General features: G+C 53.5%; 7 protein-coding genes across 7 annotated transcripts; 4 read left to right on the top strand and 3 right to left on the bottom strand.

The window, feature by feature from the left end:
- Positions 1-947: 947 nt before the first annotated feature.
- Positions 948-4,964, top strand: ColSpa_03937 (clustered mitochondria protein; the record flags this gene model as incomplete). The annotated part of the gene is made up of 2 exons (XM_049270149.1): positions 948-1,139; positions 1,194-4,964. The coding sequence occupies 2 exons, from the start codon at positions 948-950 to the stop codon at positions 4,962-4,964; spliced, it is 3,963 nt and encodes a 1,320-aa protein (XP_049126106.1).
- Positions 4,965-5,388: 424 nt separating this feature from the next.
- ColSpa_03936 (fork-head transcriptional regulator 2) lies at positions 5,389-7,518 on the bottom strand (the record flags this gene model as incomplete). The annotated part of the gene is made up of 4 exons (XM_049270148.1): positions 5,389-5,416; positions 5,485-6,302; positions 6,349-7,338; positions 7,405-7,518. 4 exons carry the CDS (start codon positions 7,516-7,518, stop codon positions 5,389-5,391), a joined length of 1,950 nt encoding a protein of 649 aa, XP_049126105.1.
- A 2,022-nt stretch (positions 7,519-9,540) lies between these two features.
- Positions 9,541-11,353, top strand: ColSpa_03935 (protein DML1; the record flags this gene model as incomplete). The annotated part of the gene is made up of 5 exons (XM_049270147.1): positions 9,541-9,612; positions 9,670-9,869; positions 9,958-10,399; positions 10,465-11,024; positions 11,089-11,353. 5 exons carry the CDS (start codon positions 9,541-9,543, stop codon positions 11,351-11,353), a joined length of 1,539 nt encoding a protein of 512 aa, XP_049126104.1.
- A 1,132-nt stretch (positions 11,354-12,485) lies between these two features.
- ColSpa_03934 (poly(A) polymerase pla1) lies at positions 12,486-14,399 on the bottom strand (the record flags this gene model as incomplete). Its single annotated transcript, XM_049270146.1, has 4 exons — positions 12,486-12,601; positions 12,692-13,382; positions 13,439-14,180; positions 14,218-14,399. 4 exons carry the CDS (start codon positions 14,397-14,399, stop codon positions 12,486-12,488), a joined length of 1,731 nt encoding a protein of 576 aa, XP_049126103.1.
- A 4,435-nt stretch (positions 14,400-18,834) lies between these two features.
- On the top strand, positions 18,835-19,858 carry ColSpa_03933 (negative regulator of the PHO system; the record flags this gene model as incomplete). The annotated part of the gene is made up of 2 exons (XM_049270145.1): positions 18,835-18,903; positions 18,962-19,858. 2 exons carry the CDS (start codon positions 18,835-18,837, stop codon positions 19,856-19,858), a joined length of 966 nt encoding a protein of 321 aa, XP_049126102.1.
- A 371-nt stretch (positions 19,859-20,229) lies between these two features.
- Positions 20,230-21,167, bottom strand: ColSpa_03932 (lysophosphatidylcholine acyltransferase; the record flags this gene model as incomplete). Its single annotated transcript, XM_049270144.1, has 2 exons — positions 20,230-20,971; positions 21,031-21,167. 2 exons carry the CDS (start codon positions 21,165-21,167, stop codon positions 20,230-20,232), a joined length of 879 nt encoding a protein of 292 aa, XP_049126101.1.
- Positions 21,168-22,294: 1,127 nt separating this feature from the next.
- ColSpa_03931 (E3 ubiquitin-protein ligase CSU1) lies at positions 22,295-23,371 on the top strand (the record flags this gene model as incomplete). Its single annotated transcript, XM_049270143.1, has 2 exons — positions 22,295-22,777; positions 22,841-23,371. The coding sequence occupies 2 exons, from the start codon at positions 22,295-22,297 to the stop codon at positions 23,369-23,371; spliced, it is 1,014 nt and encodes a 337-aa protein (XP_049126100.1).
- Positions 23,372-23,373: the final 2 nt, after the last annotated feature.

The following is a 23,373-nucleotide window of genomic DNA, read 5'->3' as shown; positions in this document are numbered from 1 at the left end:
GGTATGGTGTTTCTTGCATCTGCGTCTTTGGTCCTGATTGGATCAAAGCAGTCAGTCGAAAGATGGTCACGTGTTACCTCCCCCCACTCAGCCCATGGGAGAGCTGCCAGAATGCGAAATCGCAATTAAGCCCTGAGTGTATTAGGTAAGGAAAGCCGAATGTGCCTGGCTTTGGAAGAGCAGATACTACGTACCCAGGCCACCGCCGCAGCGGGCACCGCAGCCTCAACCACGCCGGGGACTATGGCGCCCCTTTACTCCTCATTAGGGGGAACACTGGGCCCGGGAGGGACCAGCGACGACTGACAGCGTTTAACAGCTCTCCCCAGCACTGAACGGAGTGGGGCAAAAAAACCGAGAGCTCCAGCTTTGCCGGGCCGGTGCATTGCCGTCAATTGAGAATGACAGCGCAACTTTTTTTCTGCCGTGAATTTTTTTCCGATGCTTCCAAAAGCTAGTCTGCTCTACTCTCTCTTCACCTCCATACCCTCTTCTACCTATCCTACCGTCCCCTCTTCGATCCGCAACTGACTGGCCGTCGAGTTTAAAGCCACTTTTCTTCCTAAGGCCGAGCATCGTTCGCTTGTATACGTCACTCGGGGAGTTGTGCCTCTATCTTCTGTTAGACCGCTCCTTAACCTCTACTCCGTATTAATTGGCGTACCTTCATTGGTTTGTGCGATTGTTGAATTCCACTCAACCCTCTCCGCTTCAACGCCTCGATATATACCCTTCCCCCCTCTCTCCCTTTTTTGGTTACCGGTTCAGTTCATACACCGGTATATGAACAACTGGTTCCCCTGGGCTATTGTGCAACATTCGAGTACCAATGTCCCAATCCGACCAACCTACAGGCAAAGGTACTGCCACCTGCGGGCACAGACAGCCCACACTTGACGCCCCTTATGTAGTAGTTCCACGATGCTAAACATGCCAAATCGCAGACAATGCCGCAAAGGAGCCTGCGCCTCCTGCCGAGACTCAGGTCGAGCCTCATGCTGAGGGTAACGAGGTTGACCAGGGCCTGGAAGGTGACTGAGACCATCTCCTACCTGGTGCTCGGGACACTGACATTGCATATAGCTTTGATTACCCTTACTATCAAGCTTCCTCACGAGCCCGGTCAAATGCAGATTACGGTTAGCCGCCTTGAATCCACTTCTTGAGTGCGTCTGCTAACTAGCATGACACAGGTCTCGCCTCAAGAACAGATCCACGAAGTCCGACAGTCCATCATCGACCTACCTGTGGCGTTCCAGTACACTTGTTTCCACCTGGAGCACCATGGCGAGCGTATTAATGACTTCCTTCCTATTTCCGAAATCGAGGGTCTCACCGAGGACCCTGAGGTCAAGCTGGTCGAAGACCCTTACACCGAGAAGGAGGCCCGCATACACCTTGTTAGGATTAGGGAGCTGATTGGCGCCGCGGGAGACCGTACCGATGCAGTCCAGGGTATTCTGCCTGGCCTGTCCCTCCTTGACACTGTCGCGCCGCCGCCTGAAGAGCAGACCAACGGAGAGCTGCCGCAAGCTGCCAACGAAACAAAGGAGGACTACACCTTTGATGCTCCTGTCCCTGTCTCGACCTTGCTGCCTCCCGTTGAGGAAGATGAGGCCCCTAAGACGATCAAGTCCATTTCCCTCTCTGCTTGGAACCCGCCGCCTGTCCACCTTAAGCAAAGGGGGCACCTGCTGTACCTTGTGGCCACGACCAACGAGGGCGAGCAGCATCAGATCACCGCCCACGTTGGTGGCTTCTTCGTCAACAAGTCGTCCAACGCCAAGTTTGACCCTTTCCCTCGGCCAGCCCCTAAAGGTGCTTCGGCCCACTCCCTGCTCGGCCTCCTTGAGCTACTCTCGCCCTCCTTCTCGGCTTCATTCGTCAAGTTGCAGGACTACAACAACCGCAAGGACCCTCTTGCGACCTTCCAAATCACGAACGCGATACCCGCTGCGCCATGGATTGTGCCGTCTTCATCCTCTCCCCTATGTGCCCACAGCCCTGATTCGACACGGTCTCAGGAGACGTATCTTATTGCTGGCGCTGACAACACTGACACTCTGCGAGACTGGAATGAAGAATTTCAATCTGCGAGAGAGCTTCCCAAGGATACGGTCCAGGACCGTGTTTTCCGCGAGCGCCTAATGTCTAAGCTCTTTGCCGACTACAACGATGCAGCCACTCGCGGTGCCGTTCTCGTTGCTCGCGGTGAGATCCCTCCCCTGAACCCTACGGAGTGCAAGGACGCCCAAATCTTCGTGTACAACAACGTCTTCTTTTCCTTCGGCGCCGACGGGGTTGGTACCTTCACATCCGAGGGAGGCGACGAGGCTGCTCGGGTTGCTACCGGCAAGGATGTCGCTGGCGTTAGGTTGGTTAATCAGCTTGATATCGACGGCCTCTTCACCCCTGCCACAGTTGTGGTCGACTACCTCGGCAAGCGCATTGTTGGACAGAGCATTGTGCCGGGCATCTTCAAGCAAAGAGAGCCAGGCGAGAACCAGATTGACTACGGTGCTGTCGACGGTAAGGAGGTGGTGGCCTCGGATGAGCGGTTTGCCTCTGTTTTTGCGAAGCTGTCGCAGGCCCTAAAGGTCAAGAAGCATGCTGTCTGGGACAAGGATGGAAAGCGCGTTGACCTGGAGGCCAGCGTCGAGACCAAGGGTCTGATGGGAACCGATGCAAGGAAATATGTCCTCGACTTGTACCGCGTGACGCCTTTGGACATTGATTGGTTGGAGGAAGAAGGCGAGGCAGAATATCCTCATCGGATGGCTGTTCTCCGCCCCGAGCTGATCGATTCATACGGAAGAAAGAAGATGAAGGCTTGGGTTGACGAGGAGTTGGCTCGGCGTGGCCAGACCGCCAAGGATGTGCCCAAGGAGGAAACACCGGCTGAACCCAAGCAGCTCAAGCAGAGTTCGGCTAAGGACGAGGAGAGCGACGACAGTGATGACAGCGACGACAGCGAAGAGAGCGAGAGCGAGAGCGAAAGTGAGAGTGAGAACGAGGCGGAGCCAAGCAAAAAGGCTATCAAGGCAGAGAAGTCCAAGGAAGTGAAGGGCACGGAGGCATCGAAAGAGTCCAAGGAGTCTAAGGACCACATCGACCTTTCCAAGTTTTCGTTCTCCCTCAACCCTGATGTCTTCAGCGGGCAGACTCCCCAGACTGACGCCGAGAAGGCTGAAATGAAGCAAGATGAGGAGGATGTCCGCCTCGCATCCAAGTACCTTCGTGAGCAGGTCATTCCTGACCTCGTTCGCGAGCTCACCGACTGCGACATTAGCTTCCCCATGGACGGTCAGTCCCTCGGCCGCCTCCTGCACAAGAGAGGTATCAACATTAGATACACTGGCAAGGTGGCAGCGCTTGCCGAAGATCCGCGCTTGCAGTGTCTGAAGGACATTTGTGTCCAAGACATGGTTGCTCGATCTTTCAAGCACGTTGCCGCGAACTACCTCCGTCACTTGCCGGCGCCTTTCAGTTCGCCGTGCATCTCTCACCTTCTCAACTGTCTCTTAGGTTACAAGCTGAACCCTAAGCCCACTGCGGAGATTGACTCCGACCTCAAGTCGCTGTACTCTGATGCGGACCTGTCATTTCAGCAGGTGACTCCCGAGTCTCTTCGAGCCAGCATCGCAGAGGAGGCCCTGAAGCGATTCAGATACAAGCTGGACTCAGAGTGGCACACCAAGGTCAAACATTTGCAACTGCTTCGCGAGATTTCCCTGAAGCTTGGTTTCCAGTTGCAGGCCAAGGAGTACAACTTCACTGATAAGCCGGTTGCGCAGGCAACCCCTGCTGTTGCTCCTGCCACCAATGGTACGCCCGCCATTAACGGACAGGGCAACGGAGAAGGCAACAAGAAGAAGAAGAACAAGAAAGCGGCGGCCAAGGACGCATCTCCGGTGTCCTCGACCCCACCGCCTCCCGCAACCACCTTCACTTCGGACGATATTGTCAATGTCGTTCCTATTGTGAAGCACTCCTGCCCTCGCAGTGCCCTCGCTGAGGAGGCCTTGGAGGCCGGTCGCATCTCCATCATGCAAAACCAGCGTAAGCTCGGCCAGGAGCTTCTTCTCGAGTCGCTGTCTCTGCACGAGCAGATCTACGGAATACTCCACCCCGAGGTTGCGCGTGTGTACAACACTCTATCCATGCTGTATTACCAGCTGGACGAGAAGGAAGCTGCCGTCGAGCTCGCCAGAAAGGCCATTGTTGTTTCAGAGAGGACCGTCGGTGTTGACTCTGCCGAAACCCTGCTTAACTATCTCAACCTTAGCTTGTTCCTTCACCAGGCCGGTGATAGCACCGGTGCCCTGACCTTTGCCAAGCACGCGCTGAAGCTGTGGAAGATCATATACGGTGCTGACCATCCCGACTCCATTACCACCATTAACAACGGTGCTGTGATGCTCCAGCATCTCAAGGCCTACCACGAGTCCCGCCTGTGGTTTGAGGAGTCTCTCCGCATCTGCGAGACCGTCTTCGGCAAGAACTCCATCAACGCCGCCACCCTCCTCTTCCAACTCGCACAGGCCCTGGCTTTGGACCAGGACTCCAAGGGCGCCGTCAACCGCATGCGCGAATCGTACAATATCTTTCTCAGCGAGCTTGGACCAGAGGACAAGAATACCAAGGAGGCAGAGAGTTGGCTGGAGCAGCTGACGCAGAACGCCGTATCCATTGCCAAGCACGCAAAGGACGCTCAGGCAAGGCGTCTGCGCGCCGGCATCCGCTTTACGCCCAAGGGTGCGCCTTACCAGGCCTCCTCCACCGCCCCGAGCGTGTCGAGCGGACCGGCTAATGTCGGCCCGCAGCTGGGCGGATCATCGCAGATGGACTCGCGTAGCATCGACGAGTTGATCAAGTTTATTGAGGGCACCGATCAACAAAGCAAGACCTCAAAGGGAAGGCCGAGCAGAGGCAACCCCAAGAGGAGGGGCAAGTCTTCCAAGTAAGATTAAAGAAAACCAGACAAATGAGCACTTGACGGTTGGCGACTTGTCAAAGCTTCTGGCCAACAGCCGCCTGGAATCGCCTTAACGGCTGCAACTACCCAAGCACGCACACCTTGTACTTGTATTGAGAGAATCTGCCATGATGATGCCGGAGCATGTATATTATATGAATAATTGGATGGGTATGGCAAAAACAGGGGGCGGTGCATCTGTGGATACTTCGATATACATATAGGCATGCAGAAAAGTAGCATTGGGCAGAGCCCTTTAGAATCACAATATCTTCACTCTTTACTAAGCATGGTGAAGTCTTGACAAACGCATATGTGATGAGTGAGGAGGCATCAAATCGTTTCTCTTGATCCAAATCACCGTCTCTTTCAAGAATGACCATTCATGGCACTAGCTACGGATAATCCTCGACTCACAGGCGCATGATACGACCCAATACTCTGGAAGCCCCTGCCATTGTAGTCAGTACCGAATCCGGGAATACCGCACAATGTGTGAAGCAACTTACTTTGCCAAATCAAAGCCTTGCTCCTCCTCAATCTCGGGCGGATTGGATGGTTCACTCGGCGCCTCTCGTGATGATTCCTTGTGTTGAGATCGTGTAGGGCTATTGGGCGACTTCGCAGGAGGTGGACTGCTACTTTGCGGGATGCCACCTAAGGAAGGCTTGGACGGACTCATGTCGAAATGGGCGGCAGGCTTCAGGGGCGTGCTCCCAATGTCTGCGTACTTCCAGAATGGCGCTGGTGAGCTGGTAGGCATATGCTGGCTCGGCCGCTGAGCGGTACTCGGGGGGGCCAATCGAGGATGGACGCGATGAGGCGCTGGCGTCACGAAGGAAGTATTTTCGTCTGGAAGGTAAGACGAGGTTAGTGTAGGTGATTGGTCATTGTAGCTTGTCGAGGTAAAGCTGTTCGATGCAGATGCGCCCCCCTTGCGTGGTCGTGGCAGAGGGCTTCCGTCAATAGTCAACGCCGTACTCGGAGGGGCGAGACGGCGAGTGCTACGGTCTGGTGTAGATTGAACAGCAGCCAGTGATGAGCTCGGGGGTGGCGAACCCGTCGCGGAGACTTTTCTCTTCCGTGTTGACGTAGGCTCTCTGGCGTTTACGTCTCTCGGCCCATGAGTGATGTAGTTCAACTGACTGGGCGATGATGGCGCAGATGAGCCTCTGTGTCCGCCTCGGCCGCCCTTATAAGCGCTTCGGGTCATTTCCTCTCGAGCCTCGGGCACAATCTGCCACTTCATGCCCTTGCCAGGCTCATCCGTGGATCTGGCGACCTTGTCGAAAGCCTTGTTCAAGGACAAGTTATGGCGGATAGAGTTCTGCATATGAGTTAGAGGATACAAGAAAATCCGAAGGTGGACATACCTGCCAGCCAGCAGCCTGCTGGTGTCTATAGTAAGCATAGTTGTTCATGATGAAGTTATAGATACCGTTGAGGTTGAGTTTCCCCTCTGGTGTGTTTATGATGGCCTGAGTGATCATTTGCGCATAGCTATACTGAGGCTTGATATGCTTGTTCTCGTCGAGGCTGAGGTCGATATCGTTTGAGTTCAGTAGTAAGGTGCCGGAGCTCGAATAGTGTGGTGACTTGTGCTGCGAGAGTGTGGGCTTCCCGCGCATAGCTGAGGGAGGGGTACCTGGCCGCTTGTAGTCTGCCGGGGCCGGCGCGATTGGCTGGCGGAACTGCTGACCTCGGGAACTCCTGATGGTTGAGCCCAGCGCTGAAGAGGGTTCTTCCGGCAAGTCTGTTCTCGGCTGAGGTGGGCTCGTGATGTGTTGCCGTGACAGGCCGGCCCTCTTGAGGTAGAGGGGGTCAATGTGAAGGGGGCTGATCTCAGTGGGCAGCACAAATATCATCTCTGTACCACCAACTTCCAGAACCTCGCCACCCTCTAGGCGACGTAGACTTCCTTGCTTCAGGCCAATGTTGTTCACCTTGACTCCATTCCTACCCTTGACCTCAAGGTACCATACTTCTTCTTTGGAGCTGAAGTAGATGCGGGCGTGCTGTCGCGAAATCATTTTGCTCGGGCCGAGGTCGATGTGGATGAATTCCTCGTCGTCCTCAGTGACGCCCTCGGATGGGCGGCCAATATTGACGATGAGTTTGGTGATGTAGAAAGTCCAGTCCTGCGCCGCAATCTTGGCGTACGCCTGGACGCCACTTCCATTCGCTTCGTGTATTGAGTTCGCATGGTCTTTGCTTGCTTGGGCGGGACCCTCCTTGGGCACTTGGAAGTGCTGAACGACCTGGGCAAGCAGCTGATCGTCATCGCTTATGGGCTGGCCAGACTGGTCAGCAGTGAGGCTGGACTCATCTTCGTCGGCGGGCTCGGTAGGCGGGGGCTCATCAACCTGGAGTCGAGGTCAGCAGAGAAGCAAAATGTAATATGGATTATTTGAGAAAAGTTACAAACTTACCTTCCTACGACGTTTGGCTGGTCGGGTGGGTGAACTATCCTCTATTCTTGCAGGAGAAGTATCGCGGCGGGCATCGCGACGGGTGCGCTGTGAGCGCTTCGCTGAGGCGGGCATGGTGTAAGAGGATTAGGCATGCGGCACCTCTGTATGAAGAATGGCCAAAGCTGAGAGGAAGAGCGGATCGCGCGAAGGGAACAAACAATGGCGGCAACGTAAGTTCAAGTATTCGGTCTCAGACGGCTGAGGAATGGGGGGACAAGGTCGTGTCTCGTCGACTTGTGAGGGCTGGGCCAAGTCGAAAGTCCGGGGCAGGCAAATGCCACAGAGAGGTAGAATGTCCTTGGTGAAGAGGCGAGACGGGGGTTGAGGTTGTCTGGGGTCGCTCTCGGTAGCTGTAGTCCTTTGTGGAAGAGCAAAATGGGTACGAAGGATCGGTAGGTAGTTGGTGGTGCAGGTGCAGAGTCGAGCGCACTGGTCCTGGTCGGGGGTGTATGTCCTTTGGGGCAGGCTGGACTCTTGGGCTTCTTGTCTTGCGTAGGATGACTCGACGGCCTTGGTCAAGATGAGATTGTCGGGTCTAGGTCGCAATACCCGTGGCTTTGGCCGTAGGCAGAACAGGTGGCGTAGCTGTAGGTAGTTGGCAAAATGGTGGGAGTTGAAGTTGTCGGCAGACGCTCGAAATGTGCAAGGGTTTGAGATGTGATGGTCGCGAATGTCGCGCGTCTCTTTGGGGGGAAGGGCGTTTTAATTAAGTAAGACACTGTGTGGTGTACCAAATCCAGTAAAAGTGGAGTGAAGGGAAAGAAACAGTGACGGCACCAAGTGAGGATATGGGGGCAGACAAGGAAAGGGAAGGGAAGAGAGGTACATGGGTACTTGTGCAATTGCGTGCATTGAGGAGAGTCGCGTCCCCCCCTGACATTGACCTGTGCTATTCGTGTTTCCCGCTGCTGGCCGGGTTTTAATGTTTTTTCTTCTTTCTTTCTTTCCCAACCTTCCTTGTTCAACCGGCTCCACCACTTCACGCGTACAGTGTTTACTCTTCATGACACAGTGCTCTGTTCCCACAGTACGCACGCGTATCAGAAAAGGATATCCTCTGCTAAACCTGCCATCACTTCTGTCATGACCTCAACCATATATCGTTACTCTCTTCAGTCTCTCCTTGTGGGGAGCTGCCGTAACCAGGTACTATATTACGTCCACAATTTCAAGCTGCACTTGTCGTTCTAAGCCGACTGCGGGGCTATGGACACACTTCGACGTATCGAGCATCGCCTACAGTGACTTGCCGACCTGGAGCCCTCGCTCACGCGTCTCGTGACGGGAGAAACGTACGAACCAACAGAGCAAATCATTCCTTGTGGCTGGTGACTCTCTTGCCAACACACCAAAAGCTTGACTCAAAACTCTGGCTCGTGTTGTGACTTGATAGGTTTTGGATCTCGGATTAGAACTGCGATTGGACCTCAATCAAGGGGGAATTTCTGTTCTCGCTCCTCACATTCCCCCTTTCTCCCTCCCGAAATCCTGGAGCTTTGCTGCGAGACAATCCCCCAGTCTTAGCGAGGCACTGCTGCTGCCTTATCTTGGCAGGCTTGACTTCCTCTGCTGCTCCCTTGATTTCAATAGGCACGAACATACCTTCACCCTTGCCGAGCAGGGCATCCATCTCGCACAATGACCCAATGATCAGAACTTTGCAAGAAGTGCACCCATGTTGGTCCAGATCTTCTTTACCCCAGCCAGATGGATACCCTTAAATCTTGGTTGCAAAGACGCGCGGGTACCTCGCGCCGGTTGGCGACTCAGCCATTCGGTGTCCGCTATTCTTGCAAGTTAATCGGGACGGACCCGATGCCGTCAGACCAGTTGCTGCGACACAGGCCCGGCCCACGTTGAACCCGACCCCACCCCCACCATGAAATCAAATGTTCGGCTTCACTCTGATGGCCCAAATGGGCCCGGCCAGCCAGCACCAACATTGTCGTTCAAATCCCGTGCTTCGCTCTTCGGGACCATCCGCTGCACCCTAGCCTGTTTGCCGGTCATTGTTTGACTGACCTTGGCTGGTGAAAGTTTTACCCTAGCTCAGCAACTTGACCTTAGCGGGGTATCAGTGCCGGAGAGAAAAAGATGCATGAAATCATCACCCTCCAGCTGGGCCAGCTGAGCAACTATGCGGCAACCCATTTCTGGAACACTCAGGTATTCACATGGTCCGAAAAAAACTTAAGGCGTGACCGGCTCTCATACTCATGACAGGAATCCTACTTCACGTACTCGGACCAGGACGAGTCCCCGGTAAACCACAACGTTCACTGGCGCCCAGGCGTGGCACTCGATGGCTCCGAGACATTCCTCCCGCGTACCGTCGTGTACGACCTCAAGGGTGGTTTCGGATCGCTTCGGAAAATCAACGCCTTGTACGATGCAAGCCAGGAAGGGGCACCTGCTCATCTGTGGTCCGTCTCTTACCCACGTCGTTTTCCTTGTCGTCGACGAAGCTCCAACTAGGGAGACCACAATACTAACGTGATACCACGAACCCAGGGAAGGATCCCCTCAAGTCCATAAACAGCCACAGGTCGAATCGAGTGCCTACCAGCAGAGCCTCGACCTTGGCACCCCCGCGCCCAAGCTCAAGCCGTCTGACGTGCGTTATTGGTCCGACTTTTCGCGCGTCTTCTACCACCCAAAATCTCTCAATCAGCTCTACGACTATGAGCTTAACTCGTCCATCAGGCCGTTTGATAAGTGGGCCCTGGGCAAGGAACTTTTCGACACCTTGGACAAGGAGCATGACATCGTCGACCGGGACTTTCGTCCCTTCGTCGAGGAGGCCGACCAGATGCAGGGCCTTCAGATCGTGACGACCATCGACGACGCTTGGGGTGGCTTCGCGACTGAGTACGTCGAACGTCTGCGGGACGAGTACGGCAAAATCACGATCTGGGTCTGGGGCCTGCAGACTCCTGTGCCTGCGACACGAATTGTGTGTTCACCAAAGTCGCCACCGTGCTTCAAATGCTTATAGCCCAGCTGACAAGACAAAACCAGGACCAGAGACGTCTCCAGATGGCCAACACGGCAAGGACTGTCAAAGACTTGTGTGAACATGCCTCCATGTTGGTTCCCATGGCCCTCCCACAGACCCGCCTGTGCTCCAATATCAACATGGACCTACAGTCCCCCTGGCACGCCACTGCTCTGCTGAGCACTGCCATGGAGACCGCAGGCCTTCCTTCTCGACTCAACTCCGGCAGCACCGGTAGTGGTCTGCAAGCAACGCTGAGCGACCTGGTTAGCGGCTTGAATCTGCGCGGACGACAGACCATGAGCCGCCTGCAGATGAGCATCGTGGACTCCTCCTCGGAATCGGACTTGGACGCCCGCGTACCGGACGAGGAGGAGAAGGAGGACGTCAAGCTGGACACTGACTTGTTTGATATCCTGCGAGCGAAGACATCGACAGGAAGACGGAACACGAAAAGCGGCAGAGGCACACCCCACCTCTTCGGCCAAACGATAACTAGCCGCGGTACGCCGCAAGACTTGGATGACGTGGACCAAGGCAGACAACGGCCAAGAGCCGCACTCGTGGAGACCAGTACTCAAAGGTAACGAAATTGCCGTCTCTACCCGCCGGTGGCAATGATGTTCATTGCTAATCTAATGTACCAGATATCACACGAATAAAGGTTTTCCCATGCTCGACAGCTTCCCCGAAATTTACCTCGACAGCGGCGGTGAGCCTTCCACGGCCTTCGGCGTCAAAACTAGTCTTTCCACGGACACGTCTGTATCAGCAGCCCTGAAAGCCTTGCGTACCACCGTTTCATCTTCCATGGGTGTCGAAGACCGAGAAGATATTAGCAATGAGTTGGCTGATCTCGCCGAGGCATACCGAGAAGGTTGGTCGAGTGGTAGCGATGATGATGATGATTGAGTATCTGTCAACCTACATGTATTGGCCAAATCAATCAAGAAACCAAAACAATCGGCAGAACAAAGGGTGAAGGCCACTTCTGCTGCATTCCAGCATCGTACGGCATCGCATTGTCCCTGAGTATCTTAGCTTGTCGTATCAGAACCCATTGCAGCATAGTAATGTACATGCCAGGAAGCGAGCATTGAAATGTCACGAAGAACTCAAAGGGTAGCCACGCAAGGTTTTGGAGTAGGATAAAGTCTACTCTCTAAGCCTCATGACATCTAATGTACAGTTGATCTCGGGCGTACCAAGAATTCTGTCCGCGTCCGCTCAGACAAGTAGAGAATAGATTCGCCGCGCATACAAAGCGCACGCTCCTTCTGCAATCCTCTTGGATGTCAAAATTTTTTTGTCCCTGAATTGCTCTTTAGTAGTCTCTGCTCTCCCCAGGTCGCTCAGAGTGAGCAAATCCCCAAGAGCAACCTACCAAAAGTCCACGATACGTACGAGGTTTTTTATTATTTTTATGTTGTTTTTCGTTGTAATACCAACTGTGGAAGGAACTCGAAAAGGCTTGCACTACCAAGCTGGCAGCACTTACGTCTTGCCGAGTCGTCAACTCTTTCTGGTGGCTAGTCAAGCCAAGCTAGATGAAAACATCAATCTTGTATGTTTACCTGTTGGTCAGCAGATCAGAGGCAAACAGATACGTTGCCAGGGCTGCCAAACACCACGGCAACACCGCGGCAACATGACAACCAAATGCTAGATGCTGGTATCCTGTGCGATCTTGAAGCGGAAGTGTGGGTAGATGGTGTGTCCCAGAAAGAGGCTCAACCCGCAGCCGTGACGGAAGCTTGCTGCCGTTTTGCGGGCGGCTGTGAATTCTCCTATGTAATCTGTCAGCAAATTACTTGTCGGGGACTCGGTCGCCTCGTAAAGAGTCCTCGAGCGTGACCGTAAACTCAAACCATGCAGTACCTCTGAAGCACTTCGTTTCTTGATCTGTGCCGCGCCGTTCGCATTCGCTTGCCTCTTTTGAGGTCTCTGGGGCCTTTTCTCTCCGGGCTCAAAAACATCGTCGGGAAGGTTGAAACTGCACCACTCTTAGCTGATAACCACCAAGAGACTAGCAGTTACGTCTGGCCTACCTTCGCACGTGCTGGATGGCCAAGCAATTCAAGGCGGAGTCGTACTTCTCCCATGTTGTACACAGTGACTTGAAATTTTCGACTTGGTAGGACAAGTCGAGCGATTTCGCGCCTACATAGTCAGCTTTGTTCCCAGTATAGCCCATGCAGAGGAGGCCAGAATGGCCGACCATCGATCATGGTCTCACCAGCGAAAACCTACCTTCACTCAGCGTCAGTCCTATGTAGTGTGTGGTAGTGAACACGTCGATTGGAGGAACCGGTTTGCTCTCTTTTTCCGTCTTGATGTCGGCAGCTGATAGCGTCTCTTGCTTGGTGGCAGTCGAGTCGTCTTCCTCCTTCTTGACTCCAGAAACACCGTCCGGATCCGACTTTAGCCCCGGGATGCTGCTCAATTCTGCTTTCGTCTCGACCTTCTCCTCGTTCACTAGACTTGTGTCATGAACCTCGTCATCTTTGACCACGAAGGACATGTTCCCCGCTTGAACTTGGTGAACTTCTTCCTCGTTCGCACACCTGTGCCGGCGTTCGTAGCCCTTGTTGAACGCATGGGCCAGCGCTATCGATTGATGCTGCTCCAAGCCTTGAACTAAGACACGCACCTTGGATTCTACATAGCCTGACCAAACCTTGTGGGCTTCCTTGTCTGTGCTGGAAGTGATGACAGAAATGTAGTATTTATATCCCTGGGTGAAAAAAGTATGTTTGATGAAAAGGTCACTCCATGGGCTTTTGCCCAACATGATGGCGTCTGTAATATCGCATCCTCTTTGGAGCTCTTGCTGGATAACCGTCATAGCGGATCGAGTGATGTTGTAAGTGGCGCACATGGATGGGTAGGCGGGAGTAATGACGGGCATGAGATGGAACTGATCTCCTTTGTACAGCTGCAGCTGGAGGTTAGTCGATAGATCAACAAAGCCAGGCCGAGGACATAGGGTGAACGAACCTTGGGATTCCAAACGCGAACTTGGAGAGGACCACCCTCGACCTGCTTGAGGAGAACTGGTTGGGGCCACGGCCAGCGGCGCATGATGTGAAAAAATTTGTTAACAATGACGGAGCTTGCGGCCTTCGGGTACAATTGGCAGACACGGGCAACTAACATGGCCCATGCCACACCGCCGGGGAATCCCATGATATTGGCGTAGATGGCACGTCGCTGTGCCCAAAGCTTGATGGCGCGCAAAGCTAACTTGAAAGTAGCCTGCTCAGGAACCAAGCTGAGTATCTCGTCCGTCACCCGAGTACCGTTGAGGGACCGCAACTCTGCTTCGTCAAGACCCCGTAGCAGGCCAGAATCCTGGACGGTGAAGTCCTTGGGCAGTTGCTTAAGCATGGCAATGCGAGAGAAAATCAGGTCGATGCTGATGCCGGAAAACTCGAACTTGATGATGGGCACGAAAGCGTCTGCAACGACGGCCATATCTGTAATAGCGCCAGATGGAGCCATTTCTTTGAGCAGGTCAGGGAAAATTTCGAAGTAGTCGGCGCGGGTGACGTATTTCGGAGCGACAACGAGGGTATCTATATCGGATCCTGGGCCATAGACACCCAAGCGGTAACTGCCATATGTGAAGATCTTGCCCCTAGCATCTCTGATGAGGGCGTCATTGCCTTCCTCCCGCTTCCGGGCCACTCGTTTGACGAATTCGTCGCATATCCGCGCGAGATGCTCCAGAACCTTTTCTCTGTAGTCCATCAATGAACAGTCAGCATGAAGAGCACCGTACTGATGTGTGTATATTGGATGATAGTGCTTGCCTCTTTTGCGTGTCCGCAGGACTCTCGAAGGTGTTCTGCCTCCGTAACTCGTCGATGAGAGTTTGCATCGCATGGTTTTCTGCTTCGGTGGGGAGAGCGGAGGAGATGGGCGGCGTCACACCCAAAGGTCTTTCCTCGCTGGCCATGATGGGCGGTTGCTTCGGGGTTCGGATTATGTCAAGAAGGAATCCGCGAAGAATGATCCAGCTGGTGGGAAAAAGGCGATTGGGCGGAGCGGCAGCACCTGGCCAGGAGACGAAGGCGACGGTGACGATGACGGGTGCTAAAGGGAAAGAAACGGGGAGAAGGGAAAATAAAGAGGAAGAGGATGTTGGAAAGGAAGGCTCCTAACAAGGGCAAACAACCCAAAAGCAGTTATCGCTGCGGCACTGTATCTGAGCTCAAGCCGAAGAAGAGTATTGGACAGAGAGTCTGGCTGGAGCTTTACCTCTGTCTAGGACGCGAGGCTTAGAGGTAGGCAAGGCACTACTGAGTGGGTGAGGCGCGTCGAAAGTTGCAGCAGGGTATGCAGGCAAGGCAGGGCACTAAGGTAGATCGCATTATTCTCAGTCATCCAATCGGAAGCAGACATTAATTTCAACCAGCGGAGCCGTCAATTGCGACCATACCAGCCCAGACTGAAAGGTCCGTGCAAGCTTGCAGCGCTGTAAGCGTGCGGGACAGGTGCAGCCTTGGGATTCACAAATCTGCAATCCTTCAAGTTGCCTGTGTTGCTTTTTTGCCGCGTCTCGTCCCCGTTGGCTCAGGTAAGTAGCTCCTTCATCATACCTTTTCGTTAGTTTCAATACTGTCTTGATAAGATAAGCGAAAAGAGGAGGGTAATGGATCGGAAGGTGGGCAGGCCAAAACTTGCGTTTGACGTCTCAATCAGTACGCGTATCTGCGCATGAGTGCTTAGTTTACTCCATCAACTGCCTACCTACTTCATGGATTCAACCAATAATTCAAACAATGGCAGAAACGCCAAGAATAAACGCCTCCAAATGGATTGATTCTTCCATCTGAGGCAAACGCTACCTTGGCCGTTCGTTGCATCATCAAGGATGACACCAGGTTTGGCGTGTGGCTCACGCGGTATGGCCTTATTACTATTTACTCCTGATCTCTACTCGCCCTCCAAGTCAACCAAGGCGTAACGTGGGTTCTTCAGACGAGTAGCCACGCCAGGCCCCCAAGTATTCCAAGGCTGCCGACCATCTCCAAGGTGTTCCAGCTCTGCCATTTGAAATCGGCCTTGAGCTGCAGCAAGCCCAAGGGGTCCTGGTGCCTCACTAGCGCCCAGTTTTGATCCGAGCCTGTGCTGTGTCTCCTTCTGCTGAGAGACGGTTGACGGTCTCCTCGTCCCCGGGTACGCGTTAATGCCATGGCCGTGCCGCCATCGACGCCCCGCGCAGAACGCCCATCCCGCCATGGTTCTCTCATCCACGTAACCGCCTGCTCCCGCGCTCTCCTCTCTCGAACCGCCCTCTCATTGGCTAAGCTGCGTTGCAAATCGGCTGCCCAATCTGTGAGCTGTACTCGACAGAACCGCTCCTCGTAACGAGCATAGCTTGGCAGGCGGCTCATGGCGAGAGGATTCAAAGACCCTGTCCGAGTGCGAAGTAATCGCCTATCCGTATACCCCTCCGCCTGCAAGACAAAACCAGCAGAACCATTACTATTCCTGGGATGGCGAAGGCGCCAGCTCAGAAGCTTCGTTGCAGCAGCATGTCGGAGCCACGTTGCCCCATCCGCACTAAATATACTTTCCAACAAGCGCGAGAGGTCGGTCGGCACAAGAGGTTGTACGTATTCGGAACTCATGAGCAGACTAGCGTCCATGATATCGGGGTCCGACCCCAACTCGCTCGATATGGCGTAGATATCTGGTTCTTCTGCATTGGAGATCGACGGAGCAAAAGTAAACAACTTGAGGCCTGCCTCAGCTAGTTGTTTAGCGATGCGCTCTTTGCTTGCAGTAATTTGCTCCGTTGTTAGGGTGTCGGCATGCGCAAGAAGTGGTATCACATTCGTAAGTGGTTCCAGCTGGCGAATGTACTGAAAGTCCATCGAGGTAAGACCTGAAATTCCACTTCAGAAACTGCTCGTACAAGGAGACGGGAACAAATCTTACCTGAGCTAGGAATAGCGTAGAGTACGGCATCGACAAGCAAGCCACCGCTTCCACCAACTGTTTTCAAGACATCCGGGTCCTCCAGGCCGTCAAGACGGTTCTTCTGAAGATGGGATTCAACGTATTGCGAAACCTGACTAACGGTATCCACAGGCTACTCTGTCAGCTTGACTCAAAATCAAGATATGCGGAACGATCTGCGCAACGTACTCGACATGTTTCCTGATAGCCCGGTGTATCCACTAGACAAACGTTCCTGTCCAGTATCGTGTCATCAGCACTGATAGTGCCAGACATAGAACTCGATTGCATAGATTCTTTCCACCATGGTGGATATGGCTTGGTGCTGGCGAACGTCTCAGTTATCTGGAAGGTGCCCTGAACAATGGGAGGGCCATTTGGTAGTGCGTTTGCGGGTAATAAGCCCGTGGATGCCATCGCAACCGGCATGGTAGGGTCAACGTGTACGATATGGGAGCAAGATTGGGTAATCGCTCGGATCAAAGCAGTTTTCCCTAGACCTGAAGGACCGAACGGGGTCAGTGATGGCTCTGAGTGTAGCAGTCAATCGGTAGTTCGTACCTGACCTGCCAGCCAAGAGGAGTTTGAGCCTCCCGAGGCTCTTCCCGGTTTCTGTGAAAGGTCTCCGACTAGGAACATTGATGGTAGGCATAATGAACTGCTGGGCACCTTCGCCGCTGTAGGTACTCTGGGGTTGTCCATGCTCTGAAGCCCCAAACGCGCTCATGACGAAGCTTTCTTGGTATTCGGACAGTGATCCTACCAACGAATTGCGCCGAGACGAAGAGCTACTAATAGCGGAGCAGGGTCCAGATACGCCATACAATATCGGCGTCATGGGTTGAGACGCAAGTGGAGGTGGAGGTGTCTGTAGCCTCGCGGGCGATAGGTTTGTCGTAGAAACTGGTCGATGAACTGAGGCTTCACGGAGTGGCATTGTAGAGGTGGAACGAGGGACGGCCGGGGGAGGAGCAGTATTGTGTTCACGGTTCGGGGCAGAGACGTCACCAAGTATGGCGTGAGCGGCATGTTTCCGCTGGTCGCGCACTCTGAGAGTGGAAGGGTGTTGCGTTGATACTGAGGAGTCTATGGTGGCTTCGTCGGCGAGGATAAAAGACATGTGGGTGGCGGTAGACTGTGAGGCAGAAGCCAAGCAGTCCGAGGCTCCATCACCCGAGGAAGCGTTCCCCGAGAACGCATTGTTGCCAGGTAGAGGTCGCATATCGAAACGAGGGTATCATCAATTCGTGACAATTTATAGCGGCTAGGAATATTGAGCGGTGGAAAGAGTTTCTCATAGGTGAATGTAAGGTAGATATCTGAACGGACATCTATGCATGCAGTTGGAACTGGCGTTAATGTAAGGCCGGGGCGATGTGGTGGTGGTGTCGGTGTTGGAGATGGCGGATGAGATGGGGGGCTAGCGATAAGGTTCCTGAGAGGTCAGGAAGGTGAGGTGATAAGAGGTCCAGTGGCAGCAGCGTGTGACCATTTCCGTACTAGTGCGGGGTGTGTGTGGAGACTTGGGGGATGGTGAGGGGACACTAGAAGGGACTCTTGGTCAGATCTTGCCCAGGCGCTCAGGGCTTGGGTCTTGGGTGTAGACGAGCTGAGTGAATGGAAGGGCAGGCTTGGGTGGTGGTCCAAGGAGATGCCCCCATTGGACTGCTGTCCCTTCTCACCCTGCCATATTTTGGTACAATATTATGACGGACACTGTCCACTGGGCAGTCTGCCGTTGGAGAACCTGGGAAAGACAGTCGAATCCGCCAATCCCCTACGTACCGAGCTTCTAAGGTGCCCCTCTCTGATCCTGTTGTGGTTTCCCTCCGGGGTTTTTTATTTTATTTGTTTTACTAGCAGCAGTACTTGACTCACAGCGCCTACCCTTAGCGACCAAGTACCGTCCTCCACTTGGGGGAGGTAAAGATACATTGCATTGCTGCGTTGCGTCGCTGTCGCATAAGTACCTGTCAGTCTGAGTTAGGTACGGATACATCCATCCCTCAGGTAAATCCCACGGTGTCGTATCCACGAATCGACATAGAACCCAACCAAACCACGCCGCATCCGCACCAGTTTGCATCCATCACACGTTCAACGCTGGCATCACTCCCATTTCCCACCCACTCCGCCTTGTCGCTCGATCTTTCAATCCGCCGACAACTACGACGCGAAGAGTTCGACCTCGCAGGACCCCATCTGAAGTCTTGACATTTCGTTGTCAGCGCAGTCTCCATCACCATCCACCCACCCACCAGCCTTCGGCTACCACGCTTCGAGGCTCAGCGCTTCTTACGACACGTCTTGCCGACATATCCTTTCTCCGTCTTCAAGGCGGAACCCAGCTTGATTCCTGATAGAGTAGCAGACGACGAATAGCCAATTCATCCCACAGACAACGCTTCCCATATATTATAACAGAAATGGACGGCAAGAGACACCCGAGCTCGTTCCAGCAGCTCGAAAAGCTCGGCGAGGGCACATATGCGACTGTATGTTTCTCCCCTCGCTCATCGCGCTACTTCCTGATGGCTAACTGCGCATTTGTAGGTCTTTAAGGGTCGAAACCGACAAACCGGAGAGCTTGTTGCGCTCAAGGAAATCCACCTAGACTCGGAAGAGGGTACACCCTCAACTGCGATTCGAGAGATCTCGCTTATGAAGGAGCTTAAGCATGAGAACATCGTCGCCCTCCACGATGTCATCCACACCGAGAACAAGTTGATGCTTGTCTTCGAATACATGGACGGCGACCTGAAGAAATACATGGATACCCACGGCGACAGGGGCGCCTTGAAGCCGCACCAGATCAAGTCTTTCATGTACCAACTCCTGAGAGGCATCGACTTTTGCCATCAGAACAGAGTTTTGCACCGAGACCTGAAGCCACAGAATCTCTTGATTAACGGCAAGGGACAGCTCAAGCTCGGCGATTTTGGCCTGGCTCGCGCCTTCGGCATTCCCGTAAATACCTTCTCTAATGAGGTCGTCACGCTATGGTATCGTGCACCGGATGTCCTCCTGGGAAGCAGGACGTACAACACAAGCATCGACATTTGGTCCGCAGGATGTATCATGGCGGAGATGTACACCGGCAGGCCATTGTTTCCAGGCACGACAAATGAAGATCAGATTATTAGGATTTTCCGCATCATGGGAACGCCCACTGAACGCACCTGGACTGGTATTACCCAATTCCCCGAGTACAAGCCGACGTTCCAGATGTATGCCACCCAAGACCTTCGTCAGATTCTTCCCCAGATCGACCCCACGGGCATCGACCTGCTGCAGCGGATGCTTCAGCTACGCCCTGAACTGCGCATTAGCGCCCACGAAGCCCTTAAGCATCCTTGGTTCAACGACATCGTTATGCAGCAGCACCAGCAGCAAGCTTTGCAAGCACAGGCTAGAGCCTACCCAGGACAGGGATCCTATGAGACGTACTGAACCTCCAAAAAGGGGCCGCTTCGACTCATGACTAGGTGGTCGTACAATTTTGCGGTTTCCGGTAACATGCGGATAGGGGTATGACGATGCATCATCCGCACCGACAGCGAGGATTAGGAACATCATGGTGAAGAACAAGGTATCATCGGCAAACTTGGCAAAGGGGGCATTTCGGGAGTTCCTGTGTACTGCGATTGATTTAGGGCTTGGTGCGGAATGGTGGTTGACTATAAGATAACTATAGTTGCCGCAAACAGCGCAAAGAAGTAGTAATGAATGCATATCAAAGCCCACGCTCCGGATCTATATGGTGGTTTACAAGACGTACAAGTGTATATACATTGAAATCGAGGTGAGGAAAAGGCCCCTTATCATTCCTTGTGGACCAGACCGTCGTCCACAGGGCTTTTATACTGCTTCTGCTGGGGATCGCGCTCCCATGTCTCAGCAAGGGCATACGCCGGGTCATCTTGAGGGTAGCCTGCCCGCAACCTCAGTTTCTGGACCATATCCCTAACAGTCTTTGCAACTTCTATGCGGAGCTGGACAGCTTCAGGGTGGTTTTTGAGCGACTCGGGCACTTCGCCGACACTCAGCTGCTTGCCCGAAGCTTCCTCCTCTTTCTGTACCATGCGCTTCCACCTCGTTCGCTGCTCCCTGAAAGCCTCGCCCACTTCTAGGGCTTCGCCGTAAATAACGCGGATCTTGGCGCCGATGCGCGGAGCCCACCGCGGCCACTGCCTGTCCTCAGGCATGATGTCTGAGAAGCCGTCGATGAAGATAGGAACGAGCTGAGGAGCCGGCTCGGATTCGAGGATCAACCGGGAGACTCCCCACTTGAAATACCGGAGGGTCCGCTGTGGATGCTGGTGCACACATCCCTCGGGGAACACGTGGACCCACGCGTTGTGGTTGTTCTTGTAATATGCAGGCGAGGCAAAAGTCTCGTTGTTGCCAGCACTGAAGGCCGCTTTCAGGGGGAACAGGGCCCCGGGGCCGGAAACAAGGCGGACCGCCTGGGCCATTGTTGGTTGGAAGAGCCCACCGTAGGGTGAATGAAGCATACGATATGTTGGCAATACCTGACCGAGATTGAAGAAGGACTTGAAGAGGCTGCGTTAGTGTCAGAGGGGTTGGTTCAGCATTTGAAGTCATCAGGGAATATGAAATACCCGTTCTTGAAGCAGATATCATGAGCACCAAGGCCCCATCGAGCGCTCAACGGTGTTGAATTATACTTGAGTGGTAAAGCACCCCATATGAGAGGATCGTCTAAGCTTTGTGCGCAGTATGTGTTAGCTTGACGCATCCGCAAAAATAAAGAATGAGATGCGATTAAAAAAACCCCCAAAAAACTCACACGCTGATGTGGTTTGAGACTACGATTGGTAAGAAAAGCAGTCAGCAATTGCTTCTTCAAGTACCAAACTACATTGACAGAAACAGGGGTTCGTAATCGTACCAGTAATGAGACCACATTCAGGAGTCTCAGCTCGACGCTTGTCCAATAGCTCCAGAAACTGAGGGAGGCCTTCCGTCTGAACGTCGTTAAGGCCATGTAGAAAGGCCCGGGAAATAGTGCCTGTGAGGCCCATGATGGCCGCCGAGGCCATTCGCCATGGCAGACTCGGCTGATCCGGCCGTGCTTCCGAGACGGACATTTTGGGCCTTTGGGGTGAAAGGTAAACTCGCCGTTCAATGCGGGTTGATAAAATGAGTGAAAGGGAGAGAGGAAGCCAAGTGACAGCAAGAGACTAGTCGACTGGACCGACGAACCGCGTCATGAAGTCCACCACTTCGAGCCAATGACGAAATGCAGAATTTTCCTATCAGAAAAATCACTTCAAGATTTAAAACGCCGTGCAACAATAGCAAGCAGAGAACAGCAGAGGCCACTGGCACTCTGGAGGGTTTGTCGATGGAAACAGACTCGACAGATCGAAAAACGCGTCCTCAACAAACGGGTGGATCACTCTACAATGGTTATTTCGCTAAGAGTATGGTTGAACCCAATAAATGCATATGTGTTGGTCGGCGCGTGAGGTACGTTACCTTACCCTTGTCGTCCCGGAGCCTCTTTCCACTTTGCCTTAAGCGTAGAGGTACCTCCTTGCCTCCCTCCACCCTTGCTTACAATCTCCTTCCAGACTTTTTGACACCCATCAACTTTGTTCATCTCATCTGCTTGTAGAATTGTACATCTGCCAACTTGGAGACTGAAGTTGACCTTGTCGAATTGTTCTTACAAAACACCAATACCAATCGTTTCAGAACCCAACCCAAATTTTCAAAGAGAGTTGGTAGTCGCCATTCTAAACCACCACAGCGATGGCACACAGTAGGCTTAAAATTCAAGGAAGCTCATGTACATCGCTCTAATAAGTTTTAGGCAAACGAAACACGTCACGCAGTGTCTTCACCTCGTATGAGCGTGACATGGCCAAGGCTGCGTGGGCCTCAACCTCGGCACGCCTGTCTCGCGACTCCTTCCTCCCATTCGGTTCCTGCTACCTCTGCCTGGAAATCGCAAGAGACCCTGTATCATGCAGTCACGGTGACATCTTCTGTCGCGAGTGTGCGGTGGCCAATCTTCTCGCGCAAAAGAAGGAGATCAAGCGCTTGGAGCGAGCACGGGAGAAAGCGGAGCAAGAGATTCTAGAGGCCCAGGCTCGTCAAGACGCGGAAGCTCAGGAACGCGCTATTAAAGAATTCGAAAAGATTCAAGCGGGGCTCAATCCGTCGTCATCAGCGGCGGTATCGTCTTTGTCCGGCTTAGCGTCAGAAGATGTCACGAAAGGACCCGAGGCCGACTCTGCAAGACAGGGCACTAAGAGAAAATTCGTTTTGGATCAAGACGAGCTAGATAGAATCGCAATGGAAGATCGCACTAAGGCGCAGAAATCCATTGACGAGGAAAAGGTTTGTTCAGATTCACCAAAGGGTTTTTGGTCTACAATAGCAGCGGTTCTGACTCTCTGTTAGGCATCCAAGGAGAAGTTGCCTTCTTTCTGGACACCGTCTCAAACGCCCGACGCCGAGGCGGCTCGCAAAGCAACAGGCTTAGCAGCTGTTCCCAAGAAGATCAAGCTTGCGCCTATCTGTCCGGCCTCACCGAATAACTCACAGCATCCATACTCCCTGAAGTCTCTGATACCGCTCAACTTCAAGGAAGAGCTCGATTCCAACACGAACAGCAACAGGCGCATATGTCCCTCGTGCGTGAAGATGCTCAGTAATGGGTCACGGCCTCTGCTGGCTGAAAAGTGTGGCCATGTCATCTGCCGAAGCTGTGCCGTCAAGTTCATGACTCCTGTCAAGAGCAGCGACGCTTCGCTGCAAGAGAACGCTTGCTACGTTTGTGATGCCCGGCTGACAGCGGACCGCTCTGGTGGCAAGCAGAAGCAGCGCAAAGAGGAATTTGTCGGATTGATCGAGCTCAGATCCGAGGGTACAGGGTTCTCTGCGAGGGGCGCAAGTAAGGTTGAGAAAAGCGGCGTCGCCTTTCAGTGCTGATT

The sequence above is a fragment of the Colletotrichum spaethianum genome (genome assembly GCF_022836535.1).
Source record: "Colletotrichum spaethianum MAFF 239500 DNA, contig08, whole genome shotgun sequence".
Classification (NCBI taxonomy): Eukaryota; Fungi; Ascomycota; class Sordariomycetes; order Glomerellales; family Glomerellaceae; genus Colletotrichum; species Colletotrichum spaethianum.
This window is presented reverse-complemented; position numbering and strand designations above follow the sequence as displayed.